This window comes from Stigmatopora argus, chromosome 13 (assembly GCF_051989625.1).
Source record: "Stigmatopora argus isolate UIUO_Sarg chromosome 13, RoL_Sarg_1.0, whole genome shotgun sequence".
NCBI lineage: Eukaryota > Metazoa > Chordata > Actinopteri > Syngnathiformes > Syngnathidae > Stigmatopora > Stigmatopora argus.
This window is the reverse complement of record NC_135399.1, coordinates 4,857,896-4,881,187: the sequence shown is the minus strand read 5'-3', so window position 1 is coordinate 4,881,187 and position 23,292 is coordinate 4,857,896. Positions and strand designations below refer to the sequence as shown.

The 23,292-nt window shown below is 39.5% G+C and overlaps 1 protein-coding gene across 2 annotated transcripts in view; it reads right to left on the bottom strand.

Annotated features, from left to right (window-relative positions):
• The window catches only part of plcl1 (phospholipase C like 1), a 74,898-nt gene extending 51,880 nt beyond the window's left edge, over positions 1 to 23,018 (bottom strand). For both annotated transcript variants that reach the window (XM_077617042.1, XM_077617043.1), the window contains exon 1: positions 22,381 to 23,018. In XM_077617042.1, coding sequence (XP_077473168.1) covers positions 22,381 to 22,545 — 165 coding nt within the window. In that variant the 5' untranslated portion in view covers positions 22,546 to 23,018. The remainder of the gene's footprint in view (positions 1 to 22,380) is intronic.
• Positions 23,019 to 23,292: the final 274 nt, after the last annotated feature.

The window sequence follows — 23,292 nt, the reverse complement described above, 5'->3', positions numbered from 1 at the left end:
GACGCTGTATGACGCTGACAGCTTGACTGTCTGGGTTCATTGCTTGCTGACGCCCGCAGTGACTGAGACAGATTAGATCCGAAATGGGTAAAACGACATTGGTCTTACAAAAAACGTATATCTTACAAAAGACATATAAGTTGACAGGTATGCATGCTTGAAGAATGTACATAAATTCATTTTAACAAAAACAATTAACATTGACTCTAATTTAGTCAATTTAGTGCGTTCAACCAGCCTACCCTGGATGTTTTTGGAATGTGGGAGGTAACCGAATTAACCCAGCTGTCTTTGGGAGAAAAGCAGACTATACCCTAAAATGGTCGCCAGTCAACCATAGGGCACACAGAGAGACCAACGACCATCCGCAACCACAGCTGTCAATTTTTTTACCATAAATTATAATAGTTTTTTGTCATAGTGAGTACAACAGTTGATTAATTATTTTTGTCAAAACTTTAAAAAGGCAAATGCTTTTACACATTCATTCATTTTCCGAACTGCTTACCCGCACAAGGGCCGCAGGGGTGCTGGGGCTTATTGCAGCTAACAATGCTACACCCAGAATTGGTTGCCAGCCAATTGAAGGGCACAAGGAGATTAAGAATCATGCATGCACAGACAATTTTGAGCTATTAATCAGCCTACCATGCATGTTTTTGGGATGTGGGAGGAAACCAGAGTACACCCAGAAAAACTCACACTGGCACGGAGAGAACATGCAAACTGCAAACAGTAAAGCAGGAACCAACACGAACTGGGAGGCGGATTCACTAACCACTCTGCCACAAAATGCAAATTATTATGTATTCACTTGTTCTTGGAAGAACACCATAATCTGATGCCATATCAAACTATTACAAAATTTAGTTTGAGTGGTTAGCCCGTTGGCCTCACAGCTGTGGGGTCCTGGGTTCAAATAAAGGTCGGTCCACCTGTGTGGAGTTTGCATGTTCTCCCCGGGCCCACGTGGGTTTTCTATGGGTACTCCGGTTTCCTTCCACATTCAAAAGACATGCATGGCAAGCTGATTGGACACTCTAAATTTCCCCTAGGTATGGGTCGAGTGCAAATGGTTGTCCGTCTGCTTATGCCCTGCGATCGGCTGGCCCCCGATACAGGAGGTCCCCCGCCTCTAACCTTAAGTCAGCTAGAATGGGCTCCAGGATAAAACGGTTCAGAAAATGAATGGAAAAAAAGAAAACAACGCAAAAGTGAATTAATCAAAACTTTGACTTTTGTTCTATGCACAACATTTTTTGCAGACAAACGTTTATTAATCCCATAATTTATACATCATAAGATTCATGTACATGTTAGTGTCTAATTAATGGCTCTAAAAGTATTAATCAAACTTTACATGGCAATGCTATACTACTAATAGGCTCTTGATTCACTTACAGAACTGCTATTCTATTGTACGACTACATGAAGACGTTTACATTTTACCGTGCTTTACTTTTGCTTCACTTGTGTGTAAAAGAATGCTTCATGACTGCAGAACATGATAAACCAAAATTATCTTTACAGTCCACCTGTTAGGAGCAGCCTGCTATTGTTTTTCCCAACTGTCATTTGTCCCTCCTTGCCGTTGTGTTTGCGCAGCTGCACGTGATTCGAAATTAGTCCCTGATGTGTCTATTTAAACCCCACTGAGTTTAATGTCATTGTTGAATCGTCTGCCTAAATTCCCTTACCATGCATCCATGCTACCTTGCTCCTCGAGTCCACGTGTTTTCCCTAGTCCGGTTTGGTTTCATGTTTCGTTTCACAAGTCCTTGTTATTTTGTAAGATCCCTCCTAAGTTAATAAAGTTTTGGTTATGAGCACCATTTGCCTCGTTCTCACCTGCTTCCCCGCGACTGGGTCCTAATCCCTGATACCTCGCCTCGACGTCTCCCGTGGACGTAACACCACCTATTGCACATCATTTGTCACTTTTCAAATCTATTATTTAACTTCCTTTTTTTGTTACTTAAAAAAAATCAATGCTTTAGGTGCTGTTCAATGCTTAATGTGTTGTTCACCTACGATAATATAGGTTGTAATTTATTAGGTTAGGTTAGAACTTTATTTCATCCCGTATTCGGGGAATTTCAACAGCCCAGTGGTCCACCTCACAGTTCTTGGGGCGAGGGTTCTTACTGTGTAGAGTTTGCATTTTCTCCCTGGGCCTACATGGGTTTTCTCCAGGTGCTCCGTTTTTCTCCCACATCCCAAAAACATCCAGGTCGGCTGGTGGAACACTCTAAATAGCCCATAGGAATGAGTATGAATGGTTGCCCGTCTCCTTGTGCCCTTCTATTGGCTGGCCACCGATTCATGGTGTCCCCTGCCTCCAGCACCCCTTGTGTGGATAAGCGGTTCGGAAAATGTATGAATGAATGAACTTGCGATTCACTTTCAGATATTGAAATGTGACCAAGATAACGATGTACAGTAAATCAGACTTCATTCTTTAACAGCCTTGAGAGGGAGCTACGTAATTGTTATTCACTAAGAAGGTGTTTTTCAGACTATGGCACAGTGACCTTCCTGGCCCTGCGTGTGACCACCATTTGACTTCATTTTAATTATCCTATGATATTCCCACTCACTCAACATGAGCACCAGAGAAGGCCACTATTATAAAACATATTAGCCATGAAGGAGCTTTTTAAAGCCTGCAAAGCTAAACATACAAACAACGTAAGGAAGTAAACATGACCGAAGTAGGGTCACCACTATTATAACTTTTTTATTTTCAGTGCTGAGTCCTAGTAGCAAGAGTGACTACTGCTTACGAGTTTCAGCGAGGATTTTCACATTTTTATGAACTTAAAAAAAAAAATCTTCATTGCTGAGTCCTAGTAGCAAAACTGGCTTCTCCTTACAAGTTTCAGCGTGGATTTTCACATTTTTATGACCTTTAAAAAAAAATACAAAATTTAAATAATTAATAGCGGGGAAAAATCGCGAAGTAGTGAATTTGCGATAAGTGAAGACGCGATAATCGAGGGATTACTGTAATAGTAAGCGACAGGATGGACAAGTCTTGCTTTAGGCTACTGAGACCAGAATAGTAGTAGAGTTTAATAACAAAGAAGGATTAATGACAACACCTATTACACTTCTCTTCATCTTTCCCATAACACACTCCCTCAATAAGTCATTTTCTCAATAGGAAATAATAGACATTCAAAGAGTTCTAACGAGGCTTAAATGCACACACAAGTATAAATGACAATCTCAAATTTAGCGGACCTCTGATAACGGAGAAAATAGTGTTTAAATAAAACTGTTTACGTGCACAGCCATTGTGTCACGTCACTTGCACCCAACCACGTAAAAAGATAGACGCGACCGCGTGAATGGGATGATGGGTACTGTGTTACTGATGTCATGATGAAGGGCGGGCAATATGCGAAATCCTTTTTGATTAGTAAAAACACTGTTGCACCGGGATTGATAAAATGTTCGCCAGCGACTTCCTGGAAATAGTGGCTTTTTAAAAGTTTTTTCTCCACTATTAGACAGTCTAAAAAGGAAATTCTGTGTTTTTGGAATATATTAAACATGGCCCATAATAAAGGTGTTTTCTGTTCTAAAATGACAGCATTTTAAAACGAGTGAATCTAATGGCATCTTAACAGTGAATTAAATGTGATGCAAATGTAAGTTGAAAAAATCTTTATAATGTAGTGTATACAAGAAACATACAACTATGTACTATACGCCCAAATTACTGTAGAACACAAACCTTTGAAACCTACATCAGCCTCGGGTTTGTGTATTGAATATTTAATGAGAAAAAGCAAATTCCAAACATTTCCACCAAGTGAAACTTTGTTGCCTTTTACCGAAGATTCTGCCAGCTCACACTTATGGAAATGTGACAAATCAAAACATGCGGAGCTCCTGCTTGGCAAAATGACAGCTGTAAAAGATCACTTGACCCAGGTCTACATTGTGCATGCTGACGGTAGAATATTGCAATATTGTTTGTAGAATGTACGTTTAATTATTTTCAAGTTATTATTTGCTTATACCACAGTCAGGTGTGGTTAAGGGAAAAACACATTATAATTTGAAGGTGTGGTTAAAAACTAGTTATGTTCTCTTTATAATAACTCACATGACTGTCATTAAATCCAGACCGAGCTTGCCCTCATCTTCAAGTGTGTTTGTAGATAGCTGAATTATATCACAGAAAGGCTCATTTACCTAAACTGAAATATGAATTTCATGTCAGTTAAATTCTGCTAAAGGAATAAAAACGCTTTGCATTAGCATAATTCACCAGCCTCACAATGCTGTTTGGCTTTTTACAATATTTTTGCCCTTGACATGATAGTGTTTCAGACCACTGTTGTGCCGTGAGCAATGGTCAGGTGTGCCGCGGGAAATTGCAAGTCATACAATGTAATATCCAGAGAGAAAAACGAATATGAATATAACGAGATTAAAAATGAACTATTTCAAGGTTAAAATAAAACAGGATGAACGTTAAATTATTAGATTCAAATTGTGAAACAGTCATTTTGTTGCTTATTTTTGAACCGGAAGTTGTTTGGTTTTGAGGAAATCGACTTTTGGCAACGTAAAGTCTGTGTGAGCGCAACATTTTTTATTGTAATATTAGGAGATTTAAGTAATATTTGGAGAAAAGTCATAAAATTATGCGACTTGTTTTTGCATCACTCGAACCGCAAGTTGTTCAGGGTCTGCAGACATCAACTTTTGGTGACATTAAGTCAGTGTGAAATATTAGATTTTGGAATCATTTTGGAGGTTTATGTGATTCCTGCCGATAAAACTTTGATGAGAATGACTATTGTTAATATAGGCGCTATAGTTTTAAATGAAAATATTTTCAGATGGTGGTGTCCCCTGAGATTTTTTCAATGCAAAAAGTGTGCCGCAGCTCAAAAAAGGTTGGGAGACACTGTTTCAGACAATGTAGCCCAGAAACTGGTAGAGAAGGATAATTCACAGACATTTTCCACATCCTCTCCCCAAAATTTCAATTGCTATTTGCTTACATATGCTGTATGTTTGCTTTCATTTTTTTAAACAGTCTGTTTATTTCTTCGTTCTTTCATTCATTCATTTTCTCACAAGGAGGGGTGCTGGTGGCCAGACAAAATATTAGATAATTTATTTCAGTGTCTTAATTATGTTTCTAATCATGATAATGAGGTGTTAGTTATTATAATTACTTGGGCCTCATTTAAACATTAATGTAACCCCATCACTTGGGGTTGTGTGTATGCAGCATAAGTATGTCTAAAATGTGCAGATTACCCGCAATCCAAAAAAAGACGAGTGCTGTACTTTACAAATAGGATGGATAGATGGATGATGCTCTATGTCATACTGAAGTATGCGACACTTTAACATACACAAGTCAGAGTTAAAATCTATTCTTCCTTTCCCACTGAATTTAAATGGTTGTTAAGGACCAGTTGCTGTTTGTATATACAGAAGGGGGTTGGAGGAATGCAGGAATTCCATTAGTTTCTCAGGAAAGGAAATATCCGATCTGCTTTGTCAAAATATTGTTCACATGTTCACCCGTTCCACAATTAAACAAAAAAGAGGCATTGTAAAAAAGTTTGTGATACAACACAGTCTCCGCCTTTTTTGATATTCTGACCATCAAGTGTCATACAAATGTTTACTGAAATAACAATATATATATATATATATATATATATATATATATATATATATATATATATATATATATATATATATATATATATATATATATATATATATTTAGTAGCATTTAACAAAAATGCCTCCACACCAAAGGGTGACCTCAGACTACTAGAGAATTCACACATTGAAATCTGGTAGACTGCAGAATTATTTATTTCAGATTTTCTCACCAGATTAAACATGCATAGAAGGCAGGATTTAAAAAAATAATAATTTAAAAACCAGGGGGTACCGCACGCAATAAGAATTTGTCCCGAGTGAGTGGGGCCAAAACAAAATAGATTCAATAACACAAAAACATTCAACAAAACACAAGGACATTCCGAGTTGCTGTCTTCAGCAGGACAAATATTAAAACAGCAATTACGCGGAAGAAGCTTGCTTCTTGCTTTTAGCTCATTCCTTGCCATCTACAGCCCCAATTAAAATGGATCCAATGTTAATCACCAGAACAAACAAAACAAAAATCAAGAGCATTAAAAATTATTGAAAACGTCCATATGTAAAATGTGAATTTATCTCCAATGTACCTATGTAAAGTTAATAATTTTACATATTACCCAACACAATATTTGTAGGGAAGACTTTGTTAAAATTGTAAAGTTAGGGTTTTATCTCAAAAACAGTATAAAAGGAATACCTTTTTAACCTTATCTACCAGAGAAATGCCTTGCATTAACAGTCAGCTAACTTCAAAATGAGAAGCACTATGACCATTCAAGACACTGACACTTTTTGACAACTGTTTCCACTGAATGTATAAGTATTCACAGTTCAGCATTTGCAAATGTATCCCTTTGCATATTTTGGGGTGAACTATTACACTGCTATTATAGCCATTATTCAGTTATTCATGTAATTTATGGTAATGTGACCTCCGAGTATTGCAGTGGCGGTCCGTGCATTTTCTTGTAGCGCCTTCAACGGGTAAAATCCACTTCCTGGCAGCATTTAATGATTAAATACAAATACTGGAGCTTAAATACAAACACTGGAGCTTTTCAGATATCAGAACCGGGCCCACAACTGAAATATTGTTTAGGAATATAGCCCTATTTTACTCACCAAAAATCATTTTTAACTGTACACAATATCCATCCTGCTTTCTTTCTTCCTTCTTTTCTATCGCCATCGAAGCTAATGCTGAAAGTCGAGCCTGTCCTGTCGTATTTCGGGCATAGTCCGTCTTGAAAATGGCTTTAAATAAACACAACAATATATTTGCTTGTGCAGCTGGCTAATCAGAGTTGGTGAAAGCGATGACGTATCCCTACGCCTAGGACAAGGCAATGACGTATCCCTACGCCTGCGACAATACATTGTGGTGTTGCCAACTTGAAATCTAATTGGTTAAAGCAACAGTCTTATCGACGCTTGTTTAATGCAGCAGAGCCCGCAGAACTGATTGTGAAGGCTTAGGGGCAGATTTCTGACCCTGGCAACAAATAATGGCTGAAATGTGATTGGTTAAATCCTTCAATATGAAAACACTCATCTGGAAGCAGTGTAACCAGGGGGAAAAGCAATGAGAGGAAGCTAACAGACAATTTGGAATTATTTAATAAATATTGATGGACAAAATATAATATATGATTCAGATATTTCTTAGGCCAGCATAGAAGGCCTTGAAGGCCCTGACGGCCCGCCACTGGAGTATTGTGATTTCATGTGTAGAGTCCGACCAAGAGCAGTTCTTGGCCCTTTATTAATTAGTGTTTATGGTCTGCCGCTTACCAGTATGATTCATATTTAAGGATACAATATTAAATTTCAATAATAATACTATTAGAGGCCACCTGGTGGATGAGTAGTAAGCACGTCTGTCTAACAGTTGAAAGACATTTACCATATTTACTTGACTATATAACAAGAAATAAAAAGAAAAAAATCAAAGTGGAATTTTGTTTTATTTCATCGTCACAAATGTACATTAATTTCCTTTTTAAAAGGAAGTAACGTAAGCAGAACCAGGAAGCGTGTCCATAGTGTTCACCAAGTCTCTGGGTGCAATAATAGCATGAGATACACATTACGCAGATATCAAGGCTGATATTTTAACGATCGACTGCAAGACCTTCGATCAGCTTTAACAACTATTGGGATGTGCTGACATGGTAAACGCTATGAACAGATCTATCAAGGCTACTCGCGTCCGGCCAGTCGGAGCATGTTTAACTAGGTCAGACGGCGGCGGCGTAGGTAAGATGGTTGCGCTCTAGGTAAGATGGCGACGCCCTGAGCAAGCAGTGGCAGGCACAAGTGAGTTTTTTCACATTTTATGCAAGATACCTTTTTTTCTCTTGAATTTCATTCATAAACGTCAAAAGAAATTTTGTTTAGCGTTTTATCTGTTTACTTTTTCTCTATTTTGAAATAAATGACCTTATCGGGCGCATTGTCTTGCGTTATGGCGTTTTGTCTTTGTCACCTTGCGGTTTCGTGCATGTTGTCTTTTTATGCTCATATAAGCCGTACCCTCGATTCAGTCATCATTTTTTTGTGCGACAAATGCAGCTCATACGCAAGTAAATACGGTAGTTGGGCCTTAAACTGTTTACATGCCTTTTATTATTTACAATTACGATTTTATGCTATACTTGAACACAAGTTCAGATTTTTACTTTGTAAATTGAAAGTGAAAAAATATTTGATAATATGACAGTTTGACTGCATTATTATGATTTTGCTTAAGTCAGTTAAGATTTGCATTAAGCACAAACAACTTGGAATTTGTCCAATAATTGAAGTTGGTCAGGTCATAAGAGAGAACTGCGATACTTCTACACTACTACAGCTTGTTATGTCATCTTGTGGGCATGTGTGTTAAAAAAAACTGTGCATAGCATTAACCTCGGGGTGAAAAGATCTGGGGTAAATCTAGAGACTGCATATCGGATGGTTTTGTAGTTTCCAGCTTCAGCCCAGAGATCAACACACACAAACACATAATACACGCACATTTGCTAGTTTGTCATTTTCACTCTTGCAGACAGAATTGGGGTGTGTGTGTCTGCGTGTGTGTGTGTGTGTGTCTGTGTTAGCAAGGACATGGTGAGATGTGTTTACACACACAAAGTGGGCGGGACAGGAAGTGATTTGTAGATAAACAGCTTGTCGCTTAGTTCTCTTGCTCTACTTCAACCTCAATTTTTTTTTCAAATGCTTTTTTGATGCTTTGGTGTTTTAATTCCACATTACGAGGAATGGTGGAGAGAAGGTCAAACTCATTAATCCAGCATAATTCACACAAATGTCCTAATAGAAGGGGAAAAAAACCTCTGGGTGCTTCCAATTCAAGGTTAACGAACTATTATCTCACAATATGGTGAAACAAGGGCGGCCCGGTGGCGCGAGTGGTTAGCGCGTCAGCCTCACAGCTCAGGGGTCCTAGGTTCAAATCCAGGTTACGTCCATCTGTGTGGAGTTTGCATGTTCTCCCCAGCCCTGCGTGGGTTTCCTCCGAATACTCCAGTTTCCTCCCACATTCCAAAAACATCCATGGTAGGCTGATTGGACACTCTAAATTGCCCTTAGGTATGGGTGAGTGTCCATTGTTGTACGTCTCCTTGTGCCCTGCGATTGGCTGCCCACCAATTCAGGGTGTCCCTGCCTCTGCCCTGGAGTCAGCTGGGATTAGCTCCAGCACCCCCTGTGACCCTAATGAGGATAAAAGTGGTTCAGAAGATGAGATGAAATGAGATGGTGAAAAAACAGTTGTTGATACAGGAAATCAATCTTGTTATACTATGATACTTTAATTGAAAAACATATTTTTAAAATATTTCTAAATCGGGGGAAAACAATGCTTATTTGGACCCTTGCATTCTGTCAAAACTTAGCCTTCCTCATAGACGATGACATCATGTTTGTAATTAAATATAGCAACACTTTACTATTGCAACATTCTTGTTGGCAAATGAGCATCTTTCCTAAATCATTGCCTGCTGGACTTTGGACTTTCATACTGCATGAAAAAAATTGATACATGTCGCATATAGTATAGGCAAAGAAATTGCATTGTGTTGTCACACTTAACACAAAGTAAACCCATTTAAATGTAAAAAAAATGTGTGCAGGTTGCACCTTGTGTTGCATCCTATGATTACATAAAGTTGTTTAGTCATACAGCACAGAAGATACTTTGTCTCCAAAAGTCAGCAGCTGTGATGAGCTGATCTGACTGCACCAGGAGCAGCATGACACCATCCCACAGTGGACCCTCAGTGGTCAGCATTGCTTTGCATGCACGCACACACACTCACACACAAGCACTAGTGTTGACCAGAGTAAACAAATGATTGTTCTCTGCTTGGCACTGCAAGAGAGGATATGAGAGTCTTACTGACACAACAAAGTGAGATCAAGGAGATGAATCAATGTAAACATTTAAAAGAAATCCAGGGTTTGAAATCAGATTTAAAAAGCAAACAAACACACGGGCCAGGTGGAGTGATCAGAAGCACTCGAGAGAAGCGATAAAAATAAACTCTGCACCTGAAACATAATCTTCCCTTGTGTACTTTATATGCAGTTCCGACTCTGATTGCATGTTCACTTGTTGTTTGGAGGTTACTTTTAGTTTATATTTTTGTTCAAAATTAGGGTGCAAATTCTGCAAACTTAGACGACAAATGAACCTAACATAAATGTTGATGTTAAAATACAAAAACAAAAAACTTTGATCAAGTTAACTGCTTTTGCAAGCAAAACAATTGATCCCATTTTTTTTAAATGTCCCATTGCAGTTTTTAGAAAAGATAACGTTCTTCAGACTTTTCAGTGATGCTTAACTGCAGTTGTTTTTAACCACCCACTTTTTTTCAAGAAAAAAGATTTAGATTTAGTTGATGTCCTCGACATTCCATGCTGAGATTCAATGTGACTTTTCTGAATGTTGTTATTGAAAGATTAAAATGGAATAGTTGTGTCTTTCTGACATTTTTATATGTACTGCTTTAACAAAGCAGAAATAATATATGCCTTTGAGGATTAAATATTGTTTCTGTATTTCTGTTCTTGTTTTAGGAGTTGTTTAAAAGGTATATAAAAGTCATACCATGGATAAACGTGTCCATTAGCCTATCTGAGGTGTTTTTCATCAATTGCTATCATTAAGCAACTACACTTTCCTTAAAACGAAATGATTTGGTCAAAGTGAGAAGAAAGGAACTATTTTTTCCAGTGTTACGGTGGATAAAAACATAGTAACGAGCATTTTTTTCATTCGTGTCATATTTTTATTAAGACAAAAATGTTTGATGGCTCATATGTTATTTTTATATATTTTATATACATTATTTATACATTTATTTATTTATTAACGTATTTACTACCTATTTATTTATGTCTAAAATGTATTTTCCTGTCTGTATTCTCACCCTCTTGCTACTGTGACAATGAAATTTCCCAAATACAGGATGAATAAAGTTATCTAATCTAATCTAATCTAATATGTGGGGGCCTTTTATGCTCTATTTGATTCACATCTGACACAATGTTCTCCTTTTTTTTTTAAGTCAAATGCGTAAAATCCATAGGCTCATCTCGCCAGATGGCTTCATGATGCATGATTTTTCTAAAATCACAACACCCATCATCAGCATGATGTTATCACTGTCACACTGCCTTCCTTCTAATTGCACAAATTGGGAATACCTCAACACAGATTGACACTTCAGTTATTAATCAAGCGACTCAGGGAGAAACTGATTGGGCTAGATTTCTACTTAATTCACACATCATTCCACAACAACTATAATAGACACAGTCATACGTGCATATCTCTCTCTCATTAATATGAGCTAATCCCTGTTAATCTCACACTATCACTATCCGTCACCACATTTGCCTTCTGGCATTTTACACGCCAACACTTCGAGCTAATTGAAAGGACCTTTCCTGGGCTAGCATTGATATCACAGCCTGAGGTTGACCTGAGATGAGGATTGAGATTACCATTCCCTGCCCAATTTATGAGACAACAAAGCTAATTGTCATTATGGCATATCGCTATCTATAAATACCAGTGATTGTTCACATTTTGTTTAATGTTAAGTCTTATTCAGTTTTATCCAGTTAAGTCTTTGTCAGCTAAGATTAAACCCATAATTACTTTACCAAAATTATGTATTATCTGTATCGATCCCCATTTTTTTTAACACTGACCACAACAGATCTCCATCTGACTTGCAGAAGTTACATACTAACCCACCAGCCTCTGAAAGGATTTAATAAATACAAAAATTTGCACAGTATGTTCCCAATAGACACATGCCAAGAAGTTTTGATACCCTCCTAGTTAAAGAAAGAAAAATCCCATGGTCACAGATATATTTTAACAAAAAATGAAAATAAAAACAGATGTTTCTTTAAACTTCTAAAAAAATATTTTATATAACAGGCCTCGACAAAATTGATCGTATCCTTAAATGTATTCATTCATTTTCCAATACGCTTATGGTCACAAGGGTCGGGGGTGCTGGAGCCCAGCTAAGTGTGGGCAGTAGGCAAAGTCACCCTGAATTGATTGCCAGCCAATCACAGGGCACAAGGAGTCAAACAACCATTCATACACACATATCTACAGAAAGTTTGGAGTGGTCTTTCAGCCTACCAATGCATGTTTCGGTGATTTGGGGGGAAGCTGAAGCACCCGAAGAAAACCCACACAGGCACGGACGGGATGAGCATCCAAACTCCAACTAGGATTGAACAGATGGATGTGCTAACCACCGTGTCACAGCTATCTTTAATAAACATATCTTTTGTTTTAGTATTTGATGAACATAATGCAACAATCGTATACAGTAATACCTTGAGATACGAGCTCAATGCGTTCCGGGACCGAGCTCGTATGTCGATTTAGTTGTATCTAAAATCAACGTTTCCCATAGAAATGAACTAAATACAAATTAATTTGTTCGCACCTTCTGAAAAAAAAACACCAAAAAACAGGATATTACAATGGAAAGACATTTGTATTGGTTCTAATTCACCATCTCCTAACAGAGTAACAAATAACTAGTCGTTATAATTTTTAATACCATAATGAGACATTATTCAGTACAACGCGGGGAGTGCGCAGGGGAGAGAGAGAGAGAAAGAGAAAGTAAGAGACACTTGTTGGACAGCAACGCGATCGTCACATAACATACGTAAACATAAATGTAACTTAAATGAAGGGTTCTGGTGGTGTTAAAGGTTCCCCTTTTTCAGATGCTTGCTTTACTTTTAAATTCATGTAAATATTATCGACTCGGTCACGCTATCTCCCGCTAATTGTTTATCTTTGATCCATATTTAAAGAAGGCTCTGCATCTCGTTATGAATGTCACTGCACAGCTTGGAAATTATGGTTACTTTGGAAGACCTGATATCCTTAATAGCGTCCTTCTGCTTAAGAATGGAGCATATTGTTGAAAAACTCCTTTCGTATTGGCGAGCTAGCTCGGTCACGTGTACACCTTTAATGGAAAAAAATGCACGCTCCGCCCAGTGCTTGTAGAAATCTTTACACGAGGGAGATGTGGCGAGAAAGACACTGCGCTGAAATTATAAGCAGCCTCTCGCTTCTCGTATCCTCGTATCTCAAAATTTGTCTCGTATCTCAAGGTAAATTTTTTCTCGGAATTTTAATTGCATCTCAAATTCCTCGTATGTCGGGGCACTCGTATGTCAAGGTATTACTGTACACTAATCCCTCATTTTTTTGCAGATAATGTAGACCAGACATGACCACGATAATTGAAAAATCGCAAAGTAGGATCACTCCATACAGAAGTCACCTGCTTCTCCAATCATCTCTCATCTCATCTAATTTTCTGAACCGTTTTATCCTCACAAGGGTCGCGGAGGGTGCTGGAGCCTATCTAAGCTGACTTTCAGGAGACACCCTGAATCGGTGGCCAGCTGATTGCATGGCACGAGGAGACAGACAACCATTCATGCTCACACCGATACCTAGGGGCAATTTAAAGTGTCCAACCAGCCTACCATGCATGTCTTTGGAATGTGGAAGGAAACCGGAGTACCCAGAGGAAACCCACGCAGGCCCGGGGAGAACATGCCAACACCACACAGGTGGATCGACCTGGATTTGAACCCAGGACGGCAAAACTGTGAGGCCGACGTGCTAACCACACAGCCGCCGGGCCGTCCGTTTTGAATATCCCAAAATGAAATACACGTTTTTAATAAACCCAATTTGTATGTCTTCTCCCTCACACTATCACGCCATGCGTGTTGCGTAGCTGACACAGTCACAGGCGCATCAGAAGTCATTCATGACTTCTGGGTGATGGGGAACAAAATTGGACTATTAGATGGAATGGATGAGTCTTTTTAGGTGTGTTGGCCATGTGTCATAGATGGGAACAGCATGAACTTGTATACTAGAAGGTGTTCATAATTCATCTGCGTTACGTAAACTCATAATAGTATTAAAACATTCAAGAGAGTCTGAGTTGAGAAGGTTAGAGTACTGATTTCCAACAAAAAAGATGGCAAACTTGTCAAAAATTGTGATTTTCCTAATGATATTCCGCTGCGGTTTGCCTTGCCAAGAACAATACGCCAGTTAGATTGGACATTTCTGTAGCCTGACAGACAAGAAAACAAGACTAAAATCAATTTTAAACTTAAGCAGAAAATTCCATTAAAGTTTATTAATGGTGACCATAATGATGATTATTTGGAATCGTACTTGCATACGCATTTTTTTTGTTGAATACGCAATCACTACATCTATGTAACCTAATGAGGTTCCCTTCAATTTCCTGTGTGTTTTTTTAAAGTTGAAATAACACGAGCGTGTATGTGTGCGTGCATGTAGGCATTTAACATACGTGTTGTCGTAGTAATGTGAAACCAGCCCAGAGATTTCCCCACCATTGCAACCCGTCCTCCTTGATGGATTTCCTTTAAAGGCCAACTGCAAACATTGTAAGAACATCTTGGAGCTTCACAGACTGAAGACCATCACCAGTGTTACCTAAAAAAATATCTAATCACTGAACAGGGTATGAAAATTGGCAGAAAATTACGAGTAAATATTAGAAACAATGCACTAACAATTTCCATAGATGACGGTTTCATTTTATTGGACACTATATTTGGAGAGTTTAAGGGATCATACCATCAAAATCATATTTTACTGTTCCATCTGTAACATACAAATATACTCTAGATGAGTCTGATCTGTTTTAAATTCCAAAGCCACACATGAATTTATCTGGATAAAATAGCACATCTTTAAATCTGTCATCAAAATGTGCATGATTACTTTCAATCGAATGAGTGAGCTGAGAAGTTTTGACAAATGACGTCGCGATGATCACTTGGACTACTATTGTCTCTGTGAATCATCAAAAAACAAGAGGTGAATCTCTAAGCCACTTACCGTATTTACTCGCATATAAGCCGCTTTTGTCGGACAAGAAAATGATGACTGAATCGAGGGTACGGCTTTTATGCGCATAAAAACATGACATGCAAAAGAAACTGCAAATTGACGGCGCCGCGACACGATAACGTCAGTTCAAGATGGCGGCCTTGCGTGGGTGCTTTGACGTCACGAGTTCGGCCAACACTTTAATATATTTCAAAACAGAGAAAAGATAAACAGATAAAACGCTAAACAAAATTTATGAATTCATGAAAGTCTATGAATGAAATTCAAGAAAAAAAACGTATGTAACTTGCATAAAACGTTCCCGTCACTGCTCACTCGGGGCATGGCCATCTTATCTTAGTTGAACGTGCTCAGACTGGCCAGACGTGAGTACACCTTATTTGACTGAATGGTTATTTTCTCTCTTAAAGCGTAAAAAAATCCTGATTAAATACTTACATTTTCAATGGTTACATTTTTAGGGGGTGGATTCCCTTAAAATTCTTGGAACATATTAATTTTGTATTTGTATACTCTAAACCAGTGGTTCTTAACCTGGGTTCGATTAAACACTAGGGGTTCGGTGAGTCGATCTCAGGGGTTCGGTGGAGCCTCTACTGCGGAGGTCAAGACGCATCGACTCTATTCACGATAACATGCCCCGCTTGACGTCAACATCACTGGCCGCAGATGATCGCGTGACATTGCTTGGCCAATCAGAGCTGCGAGGAATTTTTATATCTTGATATTTGAAAAAAAATCTTATTATTTTACACTAAAGTAGGGTTCGGTGAATGCGCATATGCAACTGGTGGGGTTCGGTGAATGCGCAAATGAAATCGGTGGGGTTCGCTAGCTCAAACAAGGTTAAGAATCACTGCTCTAAACAAAAATTAACCATTCAATATAATTAGAAAACTTCAAATTGGGGCGCCCCGGTGGAGGGATTGGTTAGCGTGTCGGCCACACAGCTCTAGGGTCCTGGGTTCAAATCCAGATCATGTCCATCTGTGTGGAGTTTGCATGTTCTCCCAGCCCTGCGCAGGTTTCCTCTGGGTACTCCGGTTTCCTCCCACATTCCAAAAAGATGCATGTTAGGCTGATTGGACACTCTAAATTGCGCCTAGGTATGGGTGCGAGTGTGCATGGTTGTCCATCTCCTCGTGCCCTGCGATCGGCTGGCCCCGATTCATGGTGGCCCCCGCCTCTGGCCCGGAGACAGCTGGGATTGGCTCCAGCACCCCCCGCGACCCTAATGAGGATAAAGCGGCTCAGAAAATGAAATGAGATGAAAGAACTTCCAATTGACACCTAAGGCAGGGAATGTGATTATGTCACCTTCTCCCACTGACAGTGATGTGACACGGTGAGAGCTCTCAGTCTGTGCCGAAGGAGCGACGTTGTCACATATGACAGAGCCCATCACTGACATGGCACCTCTCATTCGTCCCTTCCTGTCAGCAGAGCTGAGGGAGGGCGATCTGTTGGTCTGGCCCTTCCAGATGGGCAGGTTGCTGTCACAGACCGTTGATTGAAAATATGGAGACGGCTGTTTACTCTGAGTGAAATGAGCCGGGGGTTTACCAAGTAAAAGATGGTGACATTTCTTCATCAATTTCCACCGTTATACCAATTATGCTGAATTTTTGTGTAGCGTAATCAATGTCATGAAGCTATGATGGGTAATGGAGGGGTCTCTTCAGAAGCAACCAGCAGAGGGCACAATTAAAACAGTCCCAACTAGTTTGCAGTCCAAATATTGCTTGTACATACTGTTTTTTGGGTTTTTTTTTAACACTAAATGACCTTCCTGAATCTGAGACCCCTCAACTCTGAGTTGTTGTTTTCATTCTGTGTTTACAACAGATGTGCTGCCCTCCACCATCGACCATTTACGAGCTCTGTAGGCTACATAAACTAAGTTTGCTACCACTTTCATAGCAAGAATTAACTATGTCACTTCAAATGTCAAATGAGTCATGACAAAATTAGAAACAAAACAATAGTACACATTGACTTTGAACAATGGAAACAACTGGTGAGGAGAAAAAAATAGGCGTGAGACGACAAAGTTGCAACCCTCTCGAGGATGTACTTTTGAGTTTACCTACATTACCTTCCTGTATAGTAATATGTATGTTTGAGCGGGGGAGACTTTTTGCACCGGTGAATCGTAATATAACATAAACAAATTTAAATGAACTTGGATTACGATGCAGACACACTCAAAAATAAGTTTAATCTAACCTTACACTAAACTTAATACTAATTTTGTTTTACATTTTTATACCTCTGTTCTCCCGGCCGGGTTGGCTGTTTGCCCCGCCTCCACCCTGACTTTCACATGCAACCTATCGATTGTTTGCTTTTGTATTCCCTTCAAAATATTCCGAAAATGATGCACACAAATGTCCTCACAATAGGATAACGCACGACCATTTGCCAACCAAAAGTAGTCTTGTATTAGCGATCGCTCCGCCAACGGGAGCAAACAGGCTAAGGGGGGGGGGAAAAAACACTGAAAAAATGCAACCCTCCGCCCAGTGCTCGCAGAGACATTACAAAGAGGGAGTTGCGACCAGAGACATTACACGAGGGAGTTGCGGGGAGAGAGCCAGTGCCAATGTTCTTATGAGCAGCCAACGAGAAGTAATATATACTCCTCGTATTAGCGATTGCTCTGCCATTCGCGCTGAGTGACGGAAAAAAAACACTGAAAAAAATGCAACACTCCGCCCAGTGCTCGTAGATATCTGTTATACATGAAAGAGATGCGGCAAAAAAGACAGTGCGCTAAAATCATAAACAGCCTGTCATGTCTTGGCCACCTGGCTTTCTCGTATCTCGAAATTTTTCTCATATCTAGAGATAATTATTTGCTCTAAATTTTACTCGTGTCTGGAAATGCTCGTATGTCGGGGTGATCGTATGTCGAGGTACCACTGTATAATAATCTTACACTTTGAATATGAACAAAGTAAACATGCCATACATAAGTCAATATATCAAGGAAGTAGATCAAATTGGCATTAGCAGATATTTTCAAATGCCAGAATTGTTTTAATGATTCATATGCAAGTATTTCAGATAGTCCACCATTGCTAATGATAGCACTTACACCCACAACTCTTCTTAAGTCTCAACCTGTGAGATGCAGATTGTGTGCCAGTTTCCTTCCACACCCCAAAAACATGCGGAGTAGGTTGATTGAACACTAAAACTGCACCGAGTGTGAATGGTTGTCTGTCTCATTGTGCCCTGTGATTGGCTGGCCACCAATTCAGGGTGTTCCCCGCCTGGTGCCCATAGTTAACCGGGATAGGCCCGGCAACAACCCTTGCAAGGATAAGCAATTCAGATAAGCAGTTCAGAAAATGATTGAAAAAACAAAGAGTAATATTTGTAGTAGAAAAAGATGCTAATTTCTGGTTAATGTTGTAACCATTCAGCATTTACAAACTTCTTGAATTTTATTATTGTGGTGAATGACTTTGTGGACAAATCAGATACAAACATTTGACCCCCATGAGGATAAGCAGTACGGAAGGCACGGAAGATGAAGGATTCATTCACAGCCACTTATGGTGGTGACATGCACTGTATGTTTATTTTTCCTAGTTACATGAAACCGGCACACATTTACTGAAAAATGAAGCTTGAACATGAAGTGTAACGATGGCCAAACATGATCCTCCTCACTTCCTAATCCTGTTTCTTACAGATCTGCAACCTGACACAGGTGAGCATGGAAAACCATGAGGTCACAGTACAGAGCTCTGAAACTGGGGTAATGGATCACAACCATAATCAGGTGGAGGCCTTGTACGCTCTATGGATATTAACACAAAATTAAAACCCAGAAGAGCATACAAAAAAGATGCAACTTGGAAAACGAGCTAGTTTTGCAACATTTGAATTTGTTAACAGGCGGCAATTGGTGCTCAGGATAAAAACCACAAATAAGGCTCCCTTAAATTAAAAATAAATAAATAAAATACAAAGTAGCACATTCAAGGTCACATTCATTTCGTGAGGTTATAGCAGTTTTAAGAGGTCCACTCACCTTTTCATTCCATGCAACCTGTTACCATAATCAAATAAAAAGCATGCATCTCAATATTTCTTCCCTCTTTCAAAATCAAAGATGTGCCCTAACCGCTCATAATATCGAAGGTTGGGTTTAAACACTTGATTTTCAGAAGAATCAAGTAAAAAAAGATTTTTAAAAAATATTTTTATTTGTATGAATACAAATAAAAGGATTTAAAAAAAACATTCTTTTTATTTGTAAAAATACAAATATTTTTTTTTTTTTAAACATTCTTTGTTTTTCAAGTGCAATTGATAACTTAGGTTTTTATGTGTGAGGAATTATTGAGTTTTAAGTTTATCAATGTAAAACAGACTTAGCTTAATAAATTATTGTTGTATGTATCATGAATTTCAGTAAATATACCATACAGAACAAACAGTAATATTTGAGATTTGGAAAATTGCTAAGATGTGTTAAAGAATGTGTGCAATAATTTATTAAATACAGAAAAAAAGGGTCAATTCATTTGGAAACACTTGTTGTTTGTTTTGATTACCTTTAGCACGAGTTATTGGAACTCAGATTTTGTTCAATAAGCTCAATGACTTTTGACCTACATACAATGGTGAAGGCAATCATAAGATACTGTATTAAAAGTGGCTTTTTGTACGATTTTTTTCTTTGACAATCTTCTTTGAAGATGGCCATCATGAGACGCCAGAAACAACTGATCTATGAATAAAGATTGGTCAACATCATAATTTTGAGGAAGGAGAGAAATAGCTAGCTCAGATATTTCAGGTGTTAGTTTCTACTGCGAGGAACACAGTGTGGAAATAGAAGACCACAGGTACAACAGTTCTTGGTCAAGCCAAACTGGCAGCCTGAGAAAAATCTCAGAGGATGGGTGAGAACAGTTGAACTCAACCGACAGGCCACGGCCAAAGATTTAAAACAAGACATTACTGCAGATGGTATCATTGTGCATTGTTCAACTAATCAGCAAACTTTGCACGAGGAAATTCTGTATGGGAGTGTTGGTTCAGGTATTCAAAAGCAGATTTGAATAAACCAGCTTCATTCCGAATAAGGTACTGTGTACAGATAAAACTAACATTACGTTTTGGACATAATATATATGCATGAAAAATGACAAACTTTTGCTTCCGAAGAGTAATATTTGGTAGTGGCCCGTCCAGGCACAATAAATATTGTTAAAGTTGAAGGATGAATGGATTTCAGTCAGTATCACCAGATTCTTGAGAACAATGTTTGAAAAAAAACATTTTAAAATGTCTTCATTTAGACAAGGACCCGAAAATACTGCTCAAAATCTACTAAAGCATTCATGTAGAGCAGGGGTGACGAACAAATTATACATAAAGAGCCAAAAATGTTATACCGGGTCCTCGAGGGTGGTGTGGGTGCAGGTTTTTGTTCCAACCGATCCAGCACAGACACTTTAACCAAGCAGATTTCTGCAGAAAACAAGAAGCAGCTGACTGCAATCTTGCACTTGTATGACACCAGATTGGTGAAAAGGTGTCCTCTTTCTGGGTTGGAATGAAAACCTGCACCCACGCGGCCCTTTGTGGAATAGTTTGGAGACCACTGTGTTATACTGTGAGAGTCAAAGAGCGACACCTTACATCAGAAGCACCATAAAAAATAATCCAATCTGCCAAATTCATGCATTCATTTTCTGAACCGCTTTATCCTCACAAGGGACGTGGAGGATGCTGGAGCCTATCCCTATCCTGCGGCCAGAGGCAGGGGACGCGCTATATCGGTGGTCAGCTAATCACAGGGCACAAGGAAACAGACAACCATTCACACTCACCTAGGGGCAATTTACAGTGTCCAATCAGCATATCATGCATGTTTTTTGGGAATGTGGGATGTAACTGGAGTACCCAGAGAAAACCCACACAGGCCCAGGGAGAACATGCAAACTCCACACAGGTGGATCGACCTGAATTCAAGCCCAGGACCCCAAAGCTGTGAGGCCGACACGCTAACCACTCAACCGCTGGGCCGCCATCTACCAAATTACTTTTATAAATATTATGTATAATTTGTTTTTAATGGCCCTGATGAATTTGAGTGTTTTAAAAAAGTATATACAAAATATGATAAGAAGCAAAGAGCTGAATTTATTTTGGTCTGGAGCAATGTTCCCTCTAAGGTGCGCGCGTGCGCAATTGCGCACTACTCTCGTCTTCTCTGCAAACAGCAAATCATATGGAGCGCACAAAATAAAATCCCAATTTAAAAAAAAAAAAAAATTTAGCTGTGAGGCCGACCCGCGAACCACTCATCCACCGGGCCGCCCATTCATAGATATTAATCATTACATTTTATTATTACTATATCATTTATGTGTAGTAGACATACACCTGCTTATGGCAAGTGTGATACTGGTGTGTGCCCATAGCGAGCAATGATGATGTTGCTCACACGGGTACTCAGTGTGCTCAGGGAGGTTGTCTTTCTGCCCAGACAAACAAAAAATTAGAGGGAACATAGGTCGGGAGCAGAATATTGCTCGTGAGCCACGTGTTCGCCACCTCTGATGTAGAAGGATAGGCCACGCAAAATGTCCGTATTGACCACATTAAATGTAGTCTTTCCTAAGATAGTAACCATATTTGGTTCATCTTAAAGCTCAGTATCCAATTCAAATTTGCCCTACTTAATGTGAGACATCTGCATAGAAACTATGACGTTTTCACAGATTACTGTAAGAAAAAAAATCACAAAACGAAAGAGTTATCACTTAGATCAGCGGTCCCCAACCTTTTTCCCACCGCGGACCGGAAAAGCTCTGTCTATTTTCTCTCGGATCGGTAAAGCTCTTTCTCCGGCTAACGGGGAGGGTGACAACTTAAGACAAAATTAGGTGGGGTTGGGGTCCGTGCACGAACGACGTCCACGATGGCAAAACAAAAAAAAACAAGTCCTAAGCATAGTAGTAATTATTTATTCAACTTTTCTCATTTCAAGTAGGAGGGCAAGATTGAAAATGTTAATATTTATTAATCTGACGGACCGGCACCAGGTGGCTCTTGGAACGGTACCGGTCCACGCACCGGTGGTTGGGGACCACAGACTTAAATGATTTGTCATTACAAATTGAACAGTTTGAAATAAACCTGAATAATGCTTCGATATTTGAACAACTAATGACACTAAACATTTTCTTAAAAAGTTGAACCTTCGGCATGAAAGCAATAAAAGAATACCTTCTCTTTCTTACCTTTATGATGCTGCTACGACGCGGTGCTACCTTCACGGACTCCATCAGCATGCTCTCCGAGTCCGTGCCACCGGGCAGGATGACACCGCTTCGCCGGCCACGGGGCACTCTGGCCGGGATAAAATCCGGCGCGCCGTCGCTACACTGTCCATCGCGCTCGGACATAATGAGGCAGTTTCCGTTGGCGATTTCAAGGAGGAAAATGAATTAACCTAGGAAAGTTTGTCTAGGCTGTGCTCGAATGCCATTGAGATGTTCGAATAAAAAACGAATCAGGACTTGTGAGTGCGTTTCCCCCGGTGAAGCGCAACAAGTCCTCTCAATGGTTTTGCGCTCCGCGTGTGTGCGTCAAAACCCGCCCACGTCGCTGGCGTTGCACTTGAAGTGGACCCAATCCAAATGGGTTTCGAACCCTAACCCCTTGCTTAGCTAGGTCGCGTCCTGTCCGATGTCAAAGTACGCCAAGGAATCCAAATTGAAAGTAGGTGAAGGAAGCGCGTTGCTACCTCTCCACAGCACATGCCAGTGATCTTCCTCCCCCAGAAAGTGTTACTGGTACCGACCACCCGGGTTCACTGGTCACAGCAACCGCCCCAGCGAGAGACTTTTGACGGCAAGCCCGAACAATTGACACACGCGCCCGCCTCCTCGCTTCCCTTTAAGCCCCGCCCTAATGGTGACCTCAATCATGATTGACGTGCGCTTCGACCAATACGCGCAATTCAAATGAACGCTGCCATAATAAACAAGGGGAAAAAAGTCAAACGATTGGCTGTAGTAGGGGAGACCCGGGCATGTTGTCATAAATTCTCTTCGACACGGTATACAGTGGAACCTCTCATTTCGCGTATGAGTTAGAAACCGAGCATTACCGTGAAAATGCAAAAAACTATATATACGTATAAAGTGTTA